General features: G+C 43.8%; 2 protein-coding genes across 4 annotated transcripts in view; one reads left to right on the top strand and one right to left on the bottom strand.

Annotated features, from left to right (window-relative positions):
- The window catches only part of LOC143932264 (THAP domain-containing protein 5-like), a 28,526-nt gene extending 26,900 nt beyond the window's left edge, over positions 1 to 1,626 (bottom strand). For both annotated transcript variants that reach the window (XM_077455829.1, XM_077455820.1), the window contains exon 1: positions 1,495 to 1,626. In XM_077455829.1, coding sequence (XP_077311955.1) covers positions 1,495 to 1,559 — 65 coding nt within the window. In that variant the 5' untranslated portion in view covers positions 1,560 to 1,626. The remainder of the gene's footprint in view (positions 1 to 1,494) is intronic.
- FANCF (FA complementation group F) lies at positions 1,225 to 16,141 on the top strand. Of its 2 annotated transcripts, none has more exons than XM_077455838.1 (2): positions 1,225 to 1,322; positions 15,017 to 16,141. In XM_077455838.1, exons 1-2 carry the CDS (start codon positions 1,301 to 1,303, stop codon positions 16,060 to 16,062), a joined length of 1,068 nt encoding a protein of 355 aa, XP_077311964.1. In that variant the 5' UTR covers positions 1,225 to 1,300; the 3' UTR covers positions 16,063 to 16,141. The 2 variants fall into 2 exon arrangements, with proteins under 2 accessions (XP_077311964.1, XP_077311970.1); XM_077455844.1 differs by lacking the exon at positions 1,225 to 1,322 and adding an exon at positions 1,658 to 1,813.
- The last annotated feature ends 2,491 nt before the right edge of the window (positions 16,142 to 18,632 follow it).

The following is an 18,632-nucleotide window of genomic DNA, read 5'->3' as shown; positions in this document are numbered from 1 at the left end:
GAAAGACCAGTGGGCAAATACAGCGTGACAAAATATCGCAGCAATTGCCGTTTTATTCCCTAGGGTCTCTGCTGGTTCCAAGAAATTTTCTAGGAAAAAAAATAGTGATTTTTAACTTAAGAAAGAAGTGTCAGAAAAAGAAAGATTTAGACTTTAAGTGGTTAAACTTCCTGCATTCAAAGGTGGTTGAAAGCTTGGCAGACTGCCCAGATTATTTGTTTACACAGAAGTTCTATCCCTTTGATCTAAGGAGGAAGCCTTAGTTACAATGTTTCAAGTTCTAAATTTGGCTGACTGCCCCATGCTCTCTTTTGACAGCTGAGTGAGCAGATCATCTCTCCACTTGTTTATATTAAAGAATCGCCTACTCAGCAGTAGAGATCCCAGGTCCCCAAACACTTTTTATGACAATATCTTGCATCTAAGTCTTTAAAATTGTCACTTTAGATTTCTCCCATAGACTTTTACAGGGTGTTCCGCGGCTTTTCGAAATTTGCAGCGAACACCCCAAATTGTTCTCTGTTTGGTGAGCAGGCAATGTTTAAGTCGAACTTGAAGCTCATCCCTAGTGGTGACGTGTCCGCCGACCCGCTCCAATCCGACGGAGGAAAAACCCAATTTTTCCATCAGTCTATGGAGTGGGTGACGGACTCTGGTCCGTCTTCATCCGATCCCCCATAGGGGAGAGCAGCACTCTGACAGGTCCGCCCCCGCACAGTGTGCAGAGACAGACCTGTCATCTGCCTGCTCAGCGGGGGGAAAAGCGACAGAGCGATCCCCCGCTGAGCAGAGCGGGCTCCGTACATGGACATGTCCATATGAAGGAGCCCTAACAGGCTGCATTTTTTCCTGAATGCATCAAGAAAATGAATCCGGAACAGATCTGGAGAGACTTTTGTGGTGTAAACAGGCTGTAAAACTGCATTAAAAATGTAAGCTGCAATCCTGAAAAGCACATACCATATTTGTAAGCATGCCTGTGTGAAAAGCACACCCCCCTCCCTTTAGTTCCATATGAATTTTTCCACAGGTGATCCAGGATGAAAATGTGTTGCGTTAAACAAAAAACAAAAAACAAAAAACAAAAAACACACACACACACACACACGTGTAACGTGCCTTAGAAGAAATCTAAAGGCGACTATGAATCCAGGGACCAGTCATGAAGGGGATTCCCCCCTGGAAGGATTGGTCTCCTCACTTCCTGTTATGTCTCTGGGACCGGAAGTGAAGGGATATCCCCAGCAGGACACAGGTGTTGCCTCCATTTTGGGTCGGGATACACTTTAACCTGAGCCGTATGACGAGGTATTCCCTGCGGTGTAAGTGCAGCTCTTTATGACTCTGGCCACATAGAAATGAGTAAGCTGGCAATCCCTGTCCTCTATAGTGCATTCCCCTCCCCCTCAGCCACCGCGAAAAACACAACACGTCCGCCCGCAACCAGGCTGCCCGGGGCACAGTGACCCCCCCCGCGCTCCCGGTTCTACTTACTTATAATAACTTTCTCGCGCTCCCTCCGATCTCCGGCACTCCGAGGCCACACAGCTCTTCGGCATCGTCTCCTCTTGTTGTAAAATATGACGTCTTCCGCTGCCCGTTGACGTCAACCTATCACGCCGGACTTGCGTGGCCGCACTAGCACGTTTTTCGCGGCCATTTTGAGTGAGGACAAGTGTCCCGATAACTGGGCTACCTGTGGCGCAGAGCGTGGTGACGTCATTGGGAGGTGACGCTCACCCACCGGGCATATTTGCTGAGGGCAAATAAAGATGGCTGGCTGGGCTTGGTGTGCGGGGTAAAGTTGGAGAAGGTGAGTATAGGAGGTGGGGGGTAAAGGCTTGTTTATCAAACTTTTGCCAGTCGGGGGCGTCCTTAAAAAGTATTCTCAGTCTTGAGGCGCCCAGTCCAAGGCTTGGTTCACATTATTGTGTGTCACAGAACACATGCAAAACCGTCCCTGACACACAGACGAATGCCCTGCTCTTTAGGGGTGCCGTTCCTTCTTAATGGTACTCCACACATTGGAAAACGTGGGGTGCTTTTGGTGCAGTGCAATTTTAACCACTTCCATACCGGGCCTATTCTGGCACTTCTCTCCTACATGTAAAAATCATCATTTATCTGCTAGAAAATTACATAGAACCCCAAACATATATTTCTTTTAGCCGACACCTGGGGAATAAAATGGTGGCCATTGCAACTTTTTATCGCGCACGGTATTTGCGCAATAATTTTTCAAACACCTTTTTTTGGAAAAAGGTTTCATGAATTAAAAACTAACAAAACAGTAAAGTTAGCCCAATTTTTTGTATAATGTGAAAGATGATGTTACACCAAGTAAATAGATACCTAACATGTCACGCTTTAAAATTTCACTCATGGAATGGCGCCAAACGTCAGTATCTCCATAGGCGAGCCTTTGAAAAATTTTACAGGTTACCATTTTAGTGCTACAGAGGAGGTCTAGTGCTGGAATTGTTGCACATGCTCTAACGCAGGGGTTGACAAATTTGCTTGGAATCTAGGAGCCAGCTTAAAAAGTTAGGAGCCAGGTCCATGACGGCGATCCGGACCTGTCCCTGGCCTGACATGGAGACGAGTGAGGGGAAGATAGCAGTGCCGTCACCGCCCCCCTTCCCCCCCCCCCCCCCCCCCCGTCTCCAAGTCATTGCCCATAGCTCTTAGAGGGACATTTTTTTTTTTTTTCAAATGACAATTTTTTTTTCAATTGCATTTTAGTGTAAATATGAGATCCGAGGTCTCTCTGACCCCAGATCTCATATTTAAGAGGACCTGTCATGCTTTTTCTATTACAAGGGATTTTTACATTCCTTGTAATAAGAATAAAAGTGACACAACATTTTTTTTAAAAGAACAGTGGAAAAAAAAAAAAGTTAAAATAAGCAGAAAAAATAATAATTTTTAAACGCGCCCTGTCCTGCCCGCATATAAAATCGGTGTTCGAACCACACATAGGAGGTAGCGCCGTGATCGGTAGAGCGAGAGCAATAATTCTAGCCCCAGACCTCCTCTGTAACTCAAAACGTGCAACCTGTAGAATTTTTTTAAACGTCGCCTATGGAGATTTTAAAGGGTAAAAGTTTGTCGCCATTCCATGAGCGGGTGCAATTTTGAAGCGTGACATGTTGGGTATCAATTTACTCGGCGTAACATTATCTTTCACAATATAAAAAATAATTGGGCTAACTTTACTGTTGTCTTATTTTTTTATTAACTAAATTATTTTTCCCAACAAAAGTGCGCTTGTAAGTCCGCTGCACAAATACGGTGTGACAGACAGTATTGCAACAACCACCATTTTATTCTCTAGGGTGTTAGAATAAAAAATATATATAATGTTTAGGGGGTTCTAAATAAAGGGAAGAAGAGGCAGGTAATATAAAACAGTCATTAGCATTGCTGGTTTGTCATACCAACAGCGACCACAAGAGGGCGCCAGATTCCATAAGGAATCATAGGACCGCAGAAGGCCTCAAAGCCGCGGCCTAAATTTTCGGCCGCCGGCGGAACGGCCCAACGCGATAACGCTGGGGGGGTCCACAGAGACAGGATACCCCCAGCTGTGCTGCCCCAGGCGCGAGGTTGCTATTTCTAGTCGCCAATGCGACCTGGCGCCCGGGTTTTGTCGAGCCCTGCTCTAACGGACGTGGTGATACCTGACGTGTGGTTTGAACAACGTTTACATATGTGAGCGGTACTTGTGCGTGTGTTCGCTTCTGAACGCGAGCTACCAGGGATAGGGGCGTTTTTAAAATTTTTTTTTTTTTTTTATTATTTTACTTAATTTTTTTTATTTATACACTTTTTTTTTTTCCTTGTTTTTTTTTTTTGGATCACTTTTATTCCTATTACAAAGAATGTAAACATCCCTTGTAATAGAAATTGTGTGTGACAGGTCCTCTTTATGGAGCGATGCGGAGTCAATAAGACCTCACATCTTTCCTGCAGGCTGGAAATTCACCGATCTCATGCTGAGAGCCACAATCGCGGCTTTGTTTACTTCTGGGAACCCAGGCATGAAGTCATAGCCATCGCCCGGGCCTCCGACGGTCATAGAGACCGGAAATCTCTATCGTCCTCATCCGACACCAGACAATTCTTTCTCCAGGCCCCCAATGGCACGGGAGAGCCCAGAGAAGCACTGATGGCGACGGGAGGGGGGTTCATCCCCTGCCGTTACTTTTAAGGACAATCAATCGGTGAATGAGATTTGAATGATGCCTGTAGCTACAGGCATCATTCAGCTATCCCGGTGCAAAGTCAAGGATGTGATATGACGCCCTAAGGTATTGAAGTGGTTAAAAAAAAGGTTGGGGCTTCTTTCCCTGCATTTTTGTGGGTAGGGAAGCCCATACCTCCCAACTGTCCCTGATTTGGAGCAATACCCCTCTGTTCCTCATTCCTCCTGATGTATCCCTCATTTTGGTCTGATGTATATAAAATGCACTTTTTATCTATCAAAAAGTGTTCCCCAGCGCTAAACCTTTCATCTGATTTCTAAATTGCTGCATTTGTAAATTCCAAAAGCCAATATAAAGGAATAATAATGGTAAAAAAAGCACTTGTGGGTTTAACCAATCCTTTTTTTTTTTTTTTTATTGTACATCTCTCCTTTAATGGGGCGTGGCAAGGGATGTGTCCTATGCCTGCATACTTTTGCTGATAGGTGTCCCTCATTCCCATCTCAAAAATTTGGAAGGTATGGAAGCCCATTGCAGTGAATGGGCTGCCCTACACGCAGCCACACAGATGTGAACGAAGGGCTTGTTCACATGTCAGTTTGGAAGGGTGGTAAAACCACATGGTTGAGCTGTTTTTACCACCCCAACTTCTCCCCCCTTTAGCTGCAGAGGCAGCAGCTCGGGGTGTACCCAGGGTGAATGGGGCTGCACTGCAACTACCCCGCAACTGTATGCATTGCACGGTTGTGGTGTAGTGCTGCTGCATTAAACAGGAAGTAAACCCTGATGGGTTTACTTCCTCTTTGATTCCCTGCAAAGGTAAAGCATAATGGACAACTATGCATCACATAGTAGTCCATTATGTGTCACTTGCCTCACACAGGAGCCAGCGAAGTCACCGCTGTCCCCTGTAGTCCGGAGCCTCCATCTTCTTGGTGGGTCTTGCTGCTCCGGCGCGGTTATTCGTCAGAGCCGCTACGACACCACTCCCACGCATGCGCATGGGAGCCGCCACTCGCGGCATATCGCTGTTAACTGCGGCGCACTTATGGATTTTATGTGCTGGAGTGTAACTTACATTTTTTTATAGAGGCGCACCGAATGGAAATTTTGGTGGCAAAACTGGAAATTCAGGATGCACTATAATTGTATTATATTCGACTTTTTCATTAATAAAATGAATTTAAATAAATATGAATTTGTTAGCCTTTATCGGTACCTTTAGCGCAAGAAAAGCTCAAGAAAAGTGCATCCCTTCAAATTCTATGTATGTCTTCACACTGGTCCATTGCACTTCTGTTGTGGTGTTAAAAATCTTGCTTGCTGCATTTTTGGTCGGTGAAAACGCAGTAAGAATGCATCAGTATTGCACGTGTGTTACGTTTTTGAGTCACATGACCTATGAAAAACATAAGCACAGTAAAATCTTGATGCCATTATCGGCACCTTTTTCTGTATCGGGAAAATGCTGAAAACACAATTTTCGGCCAATATGTTTTGACAGCTAACATTTCAGTGCATCTCAAATTTTTTCAAATAAAAAAAAAAATGTTTTACTTACTTTTTTTTTCATCACATAGGGGACAAAATGTCCCCTCTGTGATAATTTTTTCGGTGGCAGGTTCTCTTTAATGCATGTCTCCTCTGTGCTCCACTGAATGTAATGTAATGCACATCACATTGCATTACATTCTTTCCTGGCCTTGATGGCCGGGGAACTCAACTAGAAGGGGAGGAGAGTGGAGGTGTGTCCGCTCTTCTCCCTTCCCTCTACCCAACGGCACCTGCTATGCCGGTGGCGGGCACACAGATGGGCAAGCGGGTTCTCTGCTCCTCTAATGCTCACTAGAGAACTTGGTTGGGAAGGGGGCAAGAGCAGCTGGCTCAGGCTCTGAGGCATGTTGAGAGCCTGAGCCAGCTGCCAGTCAGACACCTGGATGGATTCCAACATTATTGTCAGGATCCCTTCAGAGCCTGGAGGGATTCTGTGATGTCAGCTGACAGCAGGGAAAAGCCTGCTGTTGCCTGAATCTGGGTCACTGGACTGCAGAACTAAGGGCACTCCTTTGACCTACAGGAGACTTATGACCAAAAGAGTCTTGGCTGTACTTCTCCTTTAAACATAAGCTCTGGCACTAGAATTAATGCTCTCACTCCAACATATGCAGCAAAACCCCACATGTGTGGCGCAATCACTGTTTGCATATGAATGCGGGATCTATGTGCGTGTTTGCATTTGTGCATTCACATGAGGGGATGGGGGGCACTTAAAAAAATAAAAATAAATCATTTTAAAGTATTTTATGTTTATTTAATTTTTTTTTTTACACTTTTTATTTTATTTTTTATTCATTCAACGTTTGCTCACAAGAGAAGAACAGCATCCCCTGTGATAGTTTGGGCAGTAACAGGTACTCTTTATGGAGAGATCAGAGGCCTATTAGACCTCTGATCCCTCCTTTGCCCTCCAAGGCAGCAGATCAGAGCTCTGTTTGATTGGCTGCTTCCCCGACTGACACCAGCATAGCACCGAAACCAGAAATGACAAAATCCTCATAGCTTTTGGCTTCATTTTTCACAGAGCTGAGGGAGAAATGGATGACCTGACTGCTTGCAGTGGTCCCAGGCTCCCTGGTGGAATGGGAGAGCCTGTGAATGCTGGCTGGAACAGAGGTACACTTCCAAGCCCTGTAAAAGTGATCGGGCTGCCGAAATAATTATATCAGAATCCCGGCTGCAGTATCCTGGAGCAACAGCTGCCTATCCAGGACATTTATATATGTATGCTGGGCAGGAAGCAGTTAATGAAATGTCACGTTGAGGTTTGCTGTCAGGTGATTTTGTAGAAAGACTAAAAATAAAGGTAAAGAGCAAAGGGTGGGTGCGCTTGGCAATCACAGCACAACACAGTGTGCATTTTTGGGTGCCATTATCCTTCAATGGCACCCAAAACGCAATGGACCTCTGCTGCTGCGATCTCATGCTACAGGATTGTGCTGCAATTGTGGCAAACCGCGCCTTTCACAATCGCATGAAGCTTGTTGCTTTTGCTTCTTTTTGGGCGACAAACGTGCATAGTGGAATCGCATTCAAATGAATAGGCTACCCTTTCACATGCACAATGACTTGTCAAACATGTAGCAGGAATGCTTGTTCCAGCTATGCAAAATTGTGAATGCAACATTAAGCTGAACTTCAGTAATATGACAAAAATAGCACTTGCAATGATAATACTTACATTACTTCTGGCTCTGGCAAGCTCCCTTGATCTGTGCAACTGGTTCCCCACAGAGTGCTCTGTAAGCTGTGTTAGGCAGTGTTTGCATGCTTGCCCCCAAGATGTGCCATCTAGGGTAATTGCTCCGTGTTGTACACAATGACACAAAGGCTCCACTCATTGACCAGAGAGTGGGAAAGCACTGAATCCGGTTGGAACGACAAGTTAGTTGAGTAATCTTGCCAGTTCAGCTCCCCCTAGAATAAATGGTCAATTAACTCCTGCAATGCGGAGAGAGGGTTGCCCCTTCTCTCGCCCCTGTCCTAGCCTTGCTCACCCACTGCAAGAGTTATTTTTATCACATTCCCTGAGATCAGCTTCACAGAAGGATTCATGCTATGGTGATTTTGTAACTATGCAGGTAACATACCTGTGGCATCCCCGTGGAAGCTGGAAGTAGGCACTACTACTCCAATAATCTCCACTAGCTTCTTGGTTTCATATCGAATGGCTGCCTTGCTGCTTACTGAACACAGGAAGTGGCTTAATTGGCATGGGAGCTATTCAGGGAACACCTTGCACTTTCTTAATTTTGATGTCGTCACCCCATCTCTTCACCTTATCCAATCAGAGAACTCTTTGCATTCTGTATTGAGTGTTCACCGTGTAGTAGGAAAGCCACTCTGCACAAGACCCAGAAGATAGTGGAGAACACTGTAGTGCTTTCCAAATTTCACAGAGTTCAACCAGGTCTACGCAAATGATGTGCACAAGAGGGTGGCCAGAGCTTTAATATTTTAAAAAAGAGTAAATCGAGATAAAAAAGAGTAAATCGAGATAAAAAAGCCCAATTTGTGCAGTAGAGGGCTGGATGGGAGGCAACTTGTCATGTAGGGAGAAGATCCACTTTAAAGTGAGACCCTTGTTTTGTCTATTTGGGCCAAGGCAATAGATTCACATGACTCTCCTTGCAGCAACTTGTTATTGTCTTCTCTTTGCTCCATCACTACTCCATGTGGTGCCAGGGCAAGGAGAAGAATCTCTGTGTATCATCCAAGTCAATCCTACTTTGAGCTTACACAAGGCCCGAGGACTCTCTTCCCAATCCAGTGTGACTGCACTGCTTCTTGTGCAGCCAGTTGCCAAACATGTGCTGTTTAAAGCAATAATAAACCCAAATCTAGTTTTCTATTTGATTAGTTCAAACAAGACCCGCATTGCAGAGCTTTCAAAAGGCTTAAAATACTGAAGTCTTAAGAAAAAAACAAATACTTGAGTATTTTAGCCCTTAGACAGCTTTTACCCTACAACCTCATATATAAATATTTTCCAATAAGTGGTTGTTATTTTACCAAGTCATAGTTTTGGCATGTTATGTGACTATTTTTACAGCCAAGTAATTTTTTTTTTGATTCTTCTTTAAAATACAGCCGTACTTTGATATATAGCAATGCTAATCCAACAACCCCCACCCCTATAACTGCCTACACACCTTAGTTCCAGAGCCACAGTCTGTTTACATTCTGTCTGATAAAAATCTTTTCAGCACTGGCTGCCGAATGTCCTAATAGGCTTGAATGGCTTGTATACTGAGACTCGGGACTCCTGTTAGTGCACAGTGTACTGATGCTGGCAGACAAGCTCTTGGCGTGGAACCTTCTACTATATACAAGACTGTTTCTGTCAGTAAATAATGTATGGGTGGCTGCAGGGCTCGACAAACCCTGGGCGCCAGGTCGCATTTGCGACTAGAATTTGCGTCCTGGCACCTGGGGCAACACAGCTGAGGTATCCTGTCTTCGTGTGGACCCCGAACTCCACCGTGCGATTGCATTGGGCCGCGCCGGCCAGTAATTGAGGCCGCAGCTTTGCGGCCTTCTAAAGTCTTTCCGTAGTCTTGCGCCATCTTGTGGTGGATGTTGAAATTACAACCCATCCAATAATGCTAATCCTAATGGAGCTTCAAAGCCCTGCCTGTTTTTCACTGCCCGCCCATTTCCTTCCCAAAGTGAAGAGAAGGAAGTGATTGCGGGCGTCATCTGGCGCCTTTTGCCCAACGGTGAGTGTGGTGGCTGGTAAATAGCTATATATATATATATATATATATATATATATATATATATATATATATATATATATATATATATATATATATATATATATATATATATAGCTAATTTTTTTTTTATATAATGGCTTTTATTTTTATTTATTTTTTAAAAGTAAAAAAAAATTAATTTTAATTAAGGAAAAAAAAAGATTATTTGTAATCCTACCTGCTTGGCCCCTTTCACAAGGGCTGTCTGATCAGGTTCACCTGTCAGTTTTTCAGGCGGACCTGATCGAACTCTTAGCGGGGATATGGCAGTAAATAAGCGGGAATATGGCGGAAATAAAAAGTCACATTCTTTTGTTAACCACGTTGTGCCCGCGCTATAGACAAAAGATGTCTACAACGCAGACACCAATTGCCGGGAGGGCGTCACTGGACTTCCTCCTGTTTACTTCCCCTCTGCACACCGCCATGGGCACGCATCGGGGAAGTTCTGTGTTGGCCGTGACCCTTGGATACAGCCAATCACAGATCATGCTAAATGGGCAATCACAGCGGCCATTTAGCACTCGAGCGGTGTGTCCAAAGAAAGGTGATCTCATATGTAAACATATGAGATCATCTCTCATCGCCGGCTCTCCCTCCTCACACAGAGACAGCTTGTGAGAAGGGAGAGCTTTCATGCTGCAGCTGCAGCGTCCGTGAAACATGAGTGAACACTAACACAGTGAAACACACACAACACACATGCCCACCTGTCCCCAGTGCCACCTGCCTTCTGTTATCAGTATCACGTGTCATCAGTGCCACGTATCAGTGCCATCTGTCATTAGTGTCACGTGTCATCAGTGCCATCTGTCATTAGTGTCACGTGTCATCAGTCATTAGTATCACCTGTGTTCTGTGCCAATTTTATCACAGAAACAAAGAAAAAATTATTTTTTTTTTTTTTTTTTAATTTCAGACTTTTTAATTTATAGTGCAAAAAAAAAAAAAAAGGTCATCAAATACCACCAAAGGAAAGCTCTATTTGTATTAAAAAAGGACAAAAAAATCATTTGGGTACAGTATTACATGACTGAGTAATTGTCATTCAAAGAGAGCACCGAAAGCGGGAAATTGGCCTGGGCAGGAGGGGGGTTTAAGTGCCCAGTAGGCAAGTGGTTAAAAGCACCACATAGTAAACACACTCTACTAAGAACATAGTTAACCCTTTGATTGCCCTTGGTGTTAACCCCTTCCTACCCAGTGTCATTATTACAGTGACAGTGTATATTATCACTGATCACTGTATTAGTGTCACTTGAGATGTCAGTAGCATCTGTAAAGATACACATCAGGGCTACATAAGACAAGGCTCGACAAAACCCGGGCGCCAGGTCGCATTTGCGACTAGAATTAGTGACCTGGGGCAGCACAGCTGGGGGTATCCTGTCTCCGTGGACCCCCCCCCCCCGGCGTGACCGCGTCGGGCCACGCCGCCGGCGGCTGGTAATTGAGCCCGCGGCTTTGAGGCCTTCTGCGATCCTATGGTTCCTTCTGGAACCTGGCGCCCTCTTGTGGCCGTTGGAATGACAACCAGCAATGCTAATGGAGCTTCCCCTGCCTGCCAGCCTTTCTCCTTCCCTTTACTTAGAACCCCTAAACATTATACATATTTTTTATTCTAACACCCTAGAGAATAAAATGGTGGTCGTTGCAATACTGTCTGTCACACAGTATTTGCACAGCGGACTTACAAGCGCACTTTTTTGGGGAAAAATAATTTAATTAATAAAAAAAAAATAAGACAACAGTAAAGTTTTTTTTTATATTGTGAAAGATAATGTTACCCCGAGTAAATCGATACCCAACATGTCATGCTTCAAAATTGGAATGGCGACAAACTTTTACCCTTTAAAATCTCCATAGGCGACATTTAAAAAATTCTACAGGTTGCACGTTTTAAGTTACAGAGGAGAACTAGGGCTAGAATTATTGCTCTCACTCTACCGATCGCAGCGATACCTCACGTGTGTGGTTTGAACACAGTTTTTATATATGCTTTCGATTCTGCACGCAAGCTTGGCGGGACAGGGCGCGTTTAAAATTATTTTATTTTTTTCTTATTTTAACTTTTATTTTTATTTTTTTCACTGTTCTTTTAAAAAAAAAAATGTGTGTCACTTTTATTCCTATTACAAGGAATGTAAAAATCCCTTGTAATAGAAAAAAGCATGATAGGTGCTCTTATATATGAGATCTGGGGTCAGAGAGACCTCACATCTCATATTTACACTAAAATGCAATTTAAAAAAAAATTGTCATTTGAAAAAACTAAAATAAATAAAATGTCCCTCTAAGAGCTATGGGCAATGACTTGGAGACAGGTGGGGGGCTGGGGGCTATCTTCCCCTCACTCGTCTCCATGTCAGGCCAGGGACAGGTCCAGATCGCCGTCACGGACCTGGCTCCTAACTTTTTTAGCTGGCTCCTAGATTCCAAGCAAATTTGTCAACCCCTGGGTGGCTGCACCTTGGCATTGGCAGCCCTGATGCACAAGGACATGGCCTGTGTTGGCTATGCACAAATATGATCCTGGCTAATATGCATTGTTTCGGGTTCCTTGATTCAGAATTCATGAAACCGGCACAAGTTCAACACTTTTATTTTTTTATTTTTTTTTTATTTATTTTTTAGTAATGGTTTACTTTAAAGGATAAGTCCACCCTAACACTAAAATCTCTACATCTACAGACATCCAAAATCGAACATTATAATGTGGAGAACAGCGACGCTCATCTGATTGCACTATATTAAAATGATTAATGATGAATTTATTAGGATAAAAAATTTAAATAAGAATTAACTCACAGGGTAAGGGTTAAAATGACTAGTCACAAGGAGAGGCTCACTGTGTAGTCCTGATCCAGATAGCTGGCGGTGTGGGGTGCTGCAGCTGTCTCGCTAGCTGCAGGGGTTTCCAAGGCTCCGAGTCAAGCTGGCAGTCGTCTCCCCGTTGGCTGTGATGTCACTGGATGTGGGGCACAGGGCCAACAGGAGCGCGTTCTAAGCATGCGTGCTCCTTCAGTCTGTGATCCTAACTTGTTCCTAACCCATTCAAGACTGAACTTAACTTTCCAGGGTCCAAGCCAGTGTTTATTTTGGCAGCAAATTTCAATTTAGTTTTAGTCTTGGGACTAAAATGGCATTTTAGTTTTAGTCCCATTTTAGTCTTTTGACTAAAATGCAGTTTTAGTTGTATTTTAGTCATTTCAGTTGTTTAAGATTTTGTCGTGTTTTAGTCGACAAAATTAACACTGGTCCAAGCTACCCCAACCACTGGATTTTATTATCATAATCACCTTTACCTATAGTTTTGTTTCCCACCCATCCGTCTCTCTCCAAGTGCCACTATACTCCCCCCTCCCTCTCTTCTCACAATCTAACACTAACCTATCTAGCTCTCTAAAGAAGAAATCAGTGTACATACCCCTTCTTTTTTTAAACTGCTCCGGTCTGGTCTCCAGCCTCAGAAGCTCTGCAGAGGACACAGCTGACAACAGCTGTGAAATGAATGGGAAGTGACGTCACCCATACACTAACTGCGGGGATTTCGTTGTCAGCTGTGTCCTCTGCAGCAAAGCTGCAGCCGACAGCTCAGCGTGGGATCGGCTCAGATCAGCTTCAAAATTTATATGTATACTTATCTCTTCTTTACAGGGCTAGATAGGTTGTTAGATTACAGATGTCTGTAGATATAGAGATTTAAAGAGGAAGTAAACCCTAATGGGTTTACTTCTCCTTTCCTCCCTGCAAAGGTAAAGCATAATGGGCTACTATGCACTTGCCTGAGACAGGAGCCAGCGATGTCCCCTGTAGTATGGAGCGTCCATCTTCTTCCGGGTGTCACCGCTCTGGCCACTCACATGCGCACGGGAGCCGCCACTAATGGCATATCCCCGTTAGCAGCGGCATGCTGAGAACAGCGATAGTGCGCATGCGCCGTAGACAGCAGTGCCTATCTTTTAGTAAATATCTCCTAAGCCGTGTAGGTTTAGGAGATATTTCTTGGACCTACAGGTAAGCCTTAATCTAGGCTTACCTGTAGGTCAAAGTGGTTTGTAAGGGTTTACAACCACTTTAATGTTAAGGTGGACTTGTCCTTTATTAGGATTATTTTTTTCCATCTAGGCATTTTTATCTGTTTTGGGGTTCAGCTTTAAATTCAACCTGTGCTTTGCTCCTGTACTGAAAATTAAAAGTTTCATTTAACTGCTGAAGAACAAACAAAATTATCAGTGCAACCCTTCTCTGTGGGAATGCCAATAGTTGAAACGTATTGACCATAAACCATTATGATGTACTGTTCATAAAAAGTCCAGGCAACTAACTCTAAAGCCCCATACACACTATCAGTTTTTCTGCTGAGTTTTTCCTTCAGGTTTACCAAAACCATGTAGTGTAAGGGCCTGCCTGATTGCATACAAATTGAAACTCCTAAGGTTTGACCTCCATATTATATGGTTTTGGTAAATCTGAAGGAAAAACTCAGCAGAAAAACTGATGGTGTGTATGGGGCTTTAGAGAGATGCAAGGCTGCTTGGGTCCAAAAGGGCTGGGAAACCAACGCTGCAAAAGAAGAGGGAGAGGGGAGAGAAACGCCAAGCAAACCCTTCGTGTAGTTCAGTTTTAATATTGAATACATGAAAGAAAAAAAGTGGTACTCACAAAGGTGTAAACAGAGCAAGTGTGAAAACCGCAGAAGGCTCGGTGCAGGAGGGTCCTGCCCGCGGAGGGGTGGTTAGTCCATGCCGCTGCAGCAGCTCCAGTAGAGGACAATGTAAGAGGATGCTGCAGAGCGAGCTGTCATAGCTGGGAGCACTGTCTGTCAAACATGAGAGGAATAGTCAATCAGGATGCGTTTTGGAGGCAATCCACACCTCCTTTGGCTGCCCCTCCGCAGGCAGGACGCTCCTGCACTAAGCCTTCTTTGGTTTTCACACTTGCTCTGTTTACACCTTTTGTGAGTGGTAATTTTTTTATACATTTCATTTATTCAAGATTAAAACTGTACTACACCAAGAGTTTGCTTGGTGCTTCTCTCCCCTCTGCCTCTTCATTTAACTGCCGCCTTCCCCTGTTTCACATAATTACCTTCCTTTAACACCTATGCCACTCTGGCTGTTGGGAGCAAAGAATGGAAGCCCTGTGTAAGCTCAAGTTTGCCACTTGGAGCTAATGCATAGTTAAGAACTCAGTCCTCCCTACACCCCCATGTGATCCTGCAGGGTTCATGAGTGAATAACCACCAAGCCCCATCTGGTCATGTGGGAGAAATTTTTAGTGAACTGCATGTTTCCCATATTTAGTAGTATTGGCTATTTCTCTTTGCTTTCGGCAGCCAAATGGGGCAGCAGTAGAGCAAAGAAAAAGTGAATGTGTACAGCAGAGGAGGGGGGCAGCTATGTAAGCCTGTTTCTTTGCACGAGGGAAGCCCAAGTTCTCTTTTTTATGATCCTATGCCTGATTCCTTATGTTGCTGATATCTCTTTGCTTTAGGCAACACAATGGCGGGAAAGCTGAAGAGCATGCTGGATAACTTGGATCATTTTGCTGACATGCTTGCGTTGTCTTCTACCGTCGATGTAAAAGACTGGGATGTCTTAATTGTTCAACGAGCACTCCAGTGGGGAAGTTATTTTCAGCAAGTTTACCATCGTTTTAAGGATAACGACCCTATTAGAAATGTCATTGAAGAACATCTTGCAGCAAAGAATGAAGAGCTCTGTGTTAACTTTAAAAATTACAAAGACATAACTTTTAGAGATCTTGCAAAGGGCAAGGCTATTTTTTGCATGGCGCTTCTTCATAACAGTGCAGTTAGTACTGTCATCTTCAAGCATTTGGTTGAGCGTCTACAAGATTCTGACTCCGAGAAGGTTGATTCTCTTTCTTTAAATCACACACTATCTCAGAAAATTGCTTCTGAACTTTTCCTATCACTCCCTTTTGCTTGTGGAAGATCACATAAGCCTTTGGAGGACCCTGTGTTAGTTACACAAGCAGACATCCTTGGAAGCAGCCTCCAAAGAAGACTGAAGAAATTGGAAGATGACCAGAAATCATCTGCAGTGTCAGATATCTTAGGCAAGCTCCCCCAACCCCTTGTGTACCACCTGATAACACAGCTGCTATCTAATGACATTGCAAGTGCTAACCACCAGGACCAATTGCATGAATTAATTCTAGATTGGCTGTTGAAAAATGATACTGCATGGACAGGATTCTGTAGTAATGTGAACCAAAAGATATTGGCCGTATTGAGTTCTAGGTTTTTTAAGTTTAGGCAGACCTATCTAGATTACCTATTTAAACTGGGATATGGGATGGAGCAAGACATTACTTTGGGAATGTGGGCTAGCAACACTCCTAAATTGTCTTTCCATGAGTTTATTGAACATTTTAGATGCCTCTTAAGTGGACCTCCTGACCTTAAAGAATGTGTGTTAACTCGACTTCAGACATTGAAACAACAAGATGGGGACTACGAAGTAACTGGAATCAGTATATGGACTGATATATTAAATGAGTTAAACAAATCCTAGCACTTTTATATAATGCTCTTTATGATTTTACTATACTTTTGTAAGTTAATGAAAATTATGTTTACATTTTGGCTGCTCTGCACTAAGTTATCCATTCATTATTTCTTTTTAGCTAAAGGTCGGGCTTTGTTCTGCAAGGGTATATGCCTAATAGTTGTTCTTTAAAGTGGTTGTAAACCCTTACATAAACCCAGTGCAGTGACTAGCCTCAAGTGAGAAGCAGAGATAAAACAAATTCTCCTACATATGTTGTACCTGTTTATCTGCAGTCTTCTCCTCTCTAAATCTCTTCAAAGTGCTGAATTTGTAAAGCTTGTTTGAGGCTGGGTTTCCCTGCATCCAGTTTCCATGGTAGGAGTATGTGTCCGGCTTTCTATGGAGCCAGATGACATATCTCCACTGCGGGTCCAGTGTGCTTTTGTACAGGGGTCCTATGTGGCTTTTGGTCCATTTCAGGTCCGAATTCAGGCTGAAATCAGACCTAAAACGGTGAAAGGGGACGCGCCGGGCCCCTACTGCAAGCTGCATATGCCCATAGTGTGAACCCAACCTGAGAGGTCAGAAATAAAAAGGGTAAGGAGAGCTGGAGCCCCACTCTATCGAGGTCAGTGAGGAGAGTTGTTTGGAGGTAAGAGATCCCTCCCCCCACACACACAGCTTTCAGGAACAGAGCTGAGGCTTTTAATCTCCTGGAGATTCCCCCTCCTGTCACCATTTTTCTCTTGGTATCAGGAAAACTTGACAGAAGTGACTCGTGCAGACATCAGGGGAATGAAGCGGCAGACAGACATGACACTTAAGCCTCGTACACAGATCAGATTTTCAGCAGATAAAGCGTCAGCCTTTTGTTCTGAAGGGCTTGTCTTGCATACAAATGGTACACAATTGTGGGCCAACAAACACGAAGGTAGTGACGTACTACATGGAATTTTGGCTCTTGAGTTCCACCCTTTGGGCACCTTCTGCTAATGTCATCTTTGGTGAGCATTGATTCCGAGCTTGCGTGTTTGTACTTTGGACTTTTTGGGTGACAGACTTGTGTACATACAATAGGAAAATCTGACAACAAACTGTTGTCCGCTGAAAATTTACTAGCCTGCCATCCAACGTTTGTTGGCGGAAAGTTGGACAACAATTATCTGATGGAGCATACTAACGGACGGATTTTAGGCAAACAGTCTGTGATTACACAATTCCCTGCTGATCGTGTGTACGAGGCTTTAGGGGGAGATTTACTAAAACTGGAGCACCCAGAATCTGTTGCAGCTGTACATGGTAGCTAATCAGCTTCTAACTTCAGCTTGTTCAGTTAAGCTTTGACAATAAACCCAGGTTCACACTGAGGGCCAGGTTGAAATCGTGCAGGTTCAAACCCGTATTTCAGTCCAAATTCGGGGGCGGTTTGACAGAAATTTGTGTGGGTTCATGCACAGATGTCTATTCAAATCTAACTCGAAGTCACCAAAAGTAGTGCAGGAACTAGATTTGGGAATCTGTGCAGCGCCGCAAAGTCGGCCTCACACAGATTCGGATGGTGCCAATGGCAGCAATAGGCTCTGTTTTGACATGCGATTTAACACATCAAATCACATGTCAAAATGGCCCGATGTGAACATGGGCTAAAACCTGGAAGCTGGTTAGTTTCTATGCAGAGCTTCATCAAATTTTGCACTCTCCAGGTTTAGTAAATTACCCCCACAGTACAAGTACACATTATAGAGTGATACGATTTGTTCATGTTTAAGGTTTACAACCACTTTACCTCTTCTCACTCAGCCTATAGCAGATTGACGACCGGGAAGTGATTCAGTTAGCCTGATTGGGCGTCATATAACGTCCAGCAGGATAACAAACCAGTGCGAGAGCCGCAGGGGCCCGCATCGCGGCGATCGGTGGTGTGTCAGTCTGACATACCGCATCTCTGATATTGGTAAAAAGCCTCTGATGTAGGCTCTTTAGCCTGTGATCAGCTGTGTCCAATCACAGCTGATCACAGTGTATATAGGAAGAGCCGTTTATTGGCTTTTCCTCCACTCACACTGCCAGACGCGAGTAGAAGAGAGCTGATTGGTTGCCCACCCAGGACCACCAGGTATGCCAATCAATGCCCAATAGGGATGGCACTCAGTGATGCCTGCCAGTGCCGCCTATCAGTGCTGCATAAAAGTGCCTCATCATCAGATCCAATCAGTACTGCCTTATCAGTAATGGGAAAAGGGGAACCACAACAAGGATTCACACTGCACTAAGTATAATTAATCATAAACTGTGTTAAGAAAAAGCAGCTGGCACTAGAGTCCAGATAGAACAACTCAAAATACTAAAATACAAAGAGAGTGCAGTGCTAATAAGTGTTAAACCAAATAAATAACCATTAGATTATTTAAGTAAATAAATGAATTAAATTAATAATATAAATACCTATAAAGTGACAAGAATGAATCATATAATGTGATAAAAAAAATCATAAATAAATTGGCGGCACAGTGGTGTAGTGGTTAGCACTCTCACCTAGCAGTAAGAAGGGTCGCTGGTTTGAATCCCAACCACGGCACTACCTGTCTGGAGTT

This window comes from Lithobates pipiens, unplaced genomic scaffold (assembly GCF_037356315.1).
Source record: "Lithobates pipiens isolate NorthernLeopardFrog02 unplaced genomic scaffold, aLitPip1_a1.2 Scaffold_1, whole genome shotgun sequence".
Lineage (NCBI taxonomy): Eukaryota > Metazoa > Chordata > Amphibia > Anura > Ranidae > Lithobates > Lithobates pipiens.
Note: the sequence above shows the minus strand (reverse complement) of the source record. Positions and strands in the feature narration are given on the sequence as shown.

Coding starts and splice junctions, on each gene's coding strand:
- FANCF (XM_077455838.1), top strand. CDS start 1,301: ATGACGAGGTATTCCCTGCGGT. Junction 1,323..15,016: donor GACGAGGTATTCCCTGCGGT/GTAAGTGCAGCT, acceptor TCTTTGCTTTAG/GCAACACAATGGCGGGAAAG.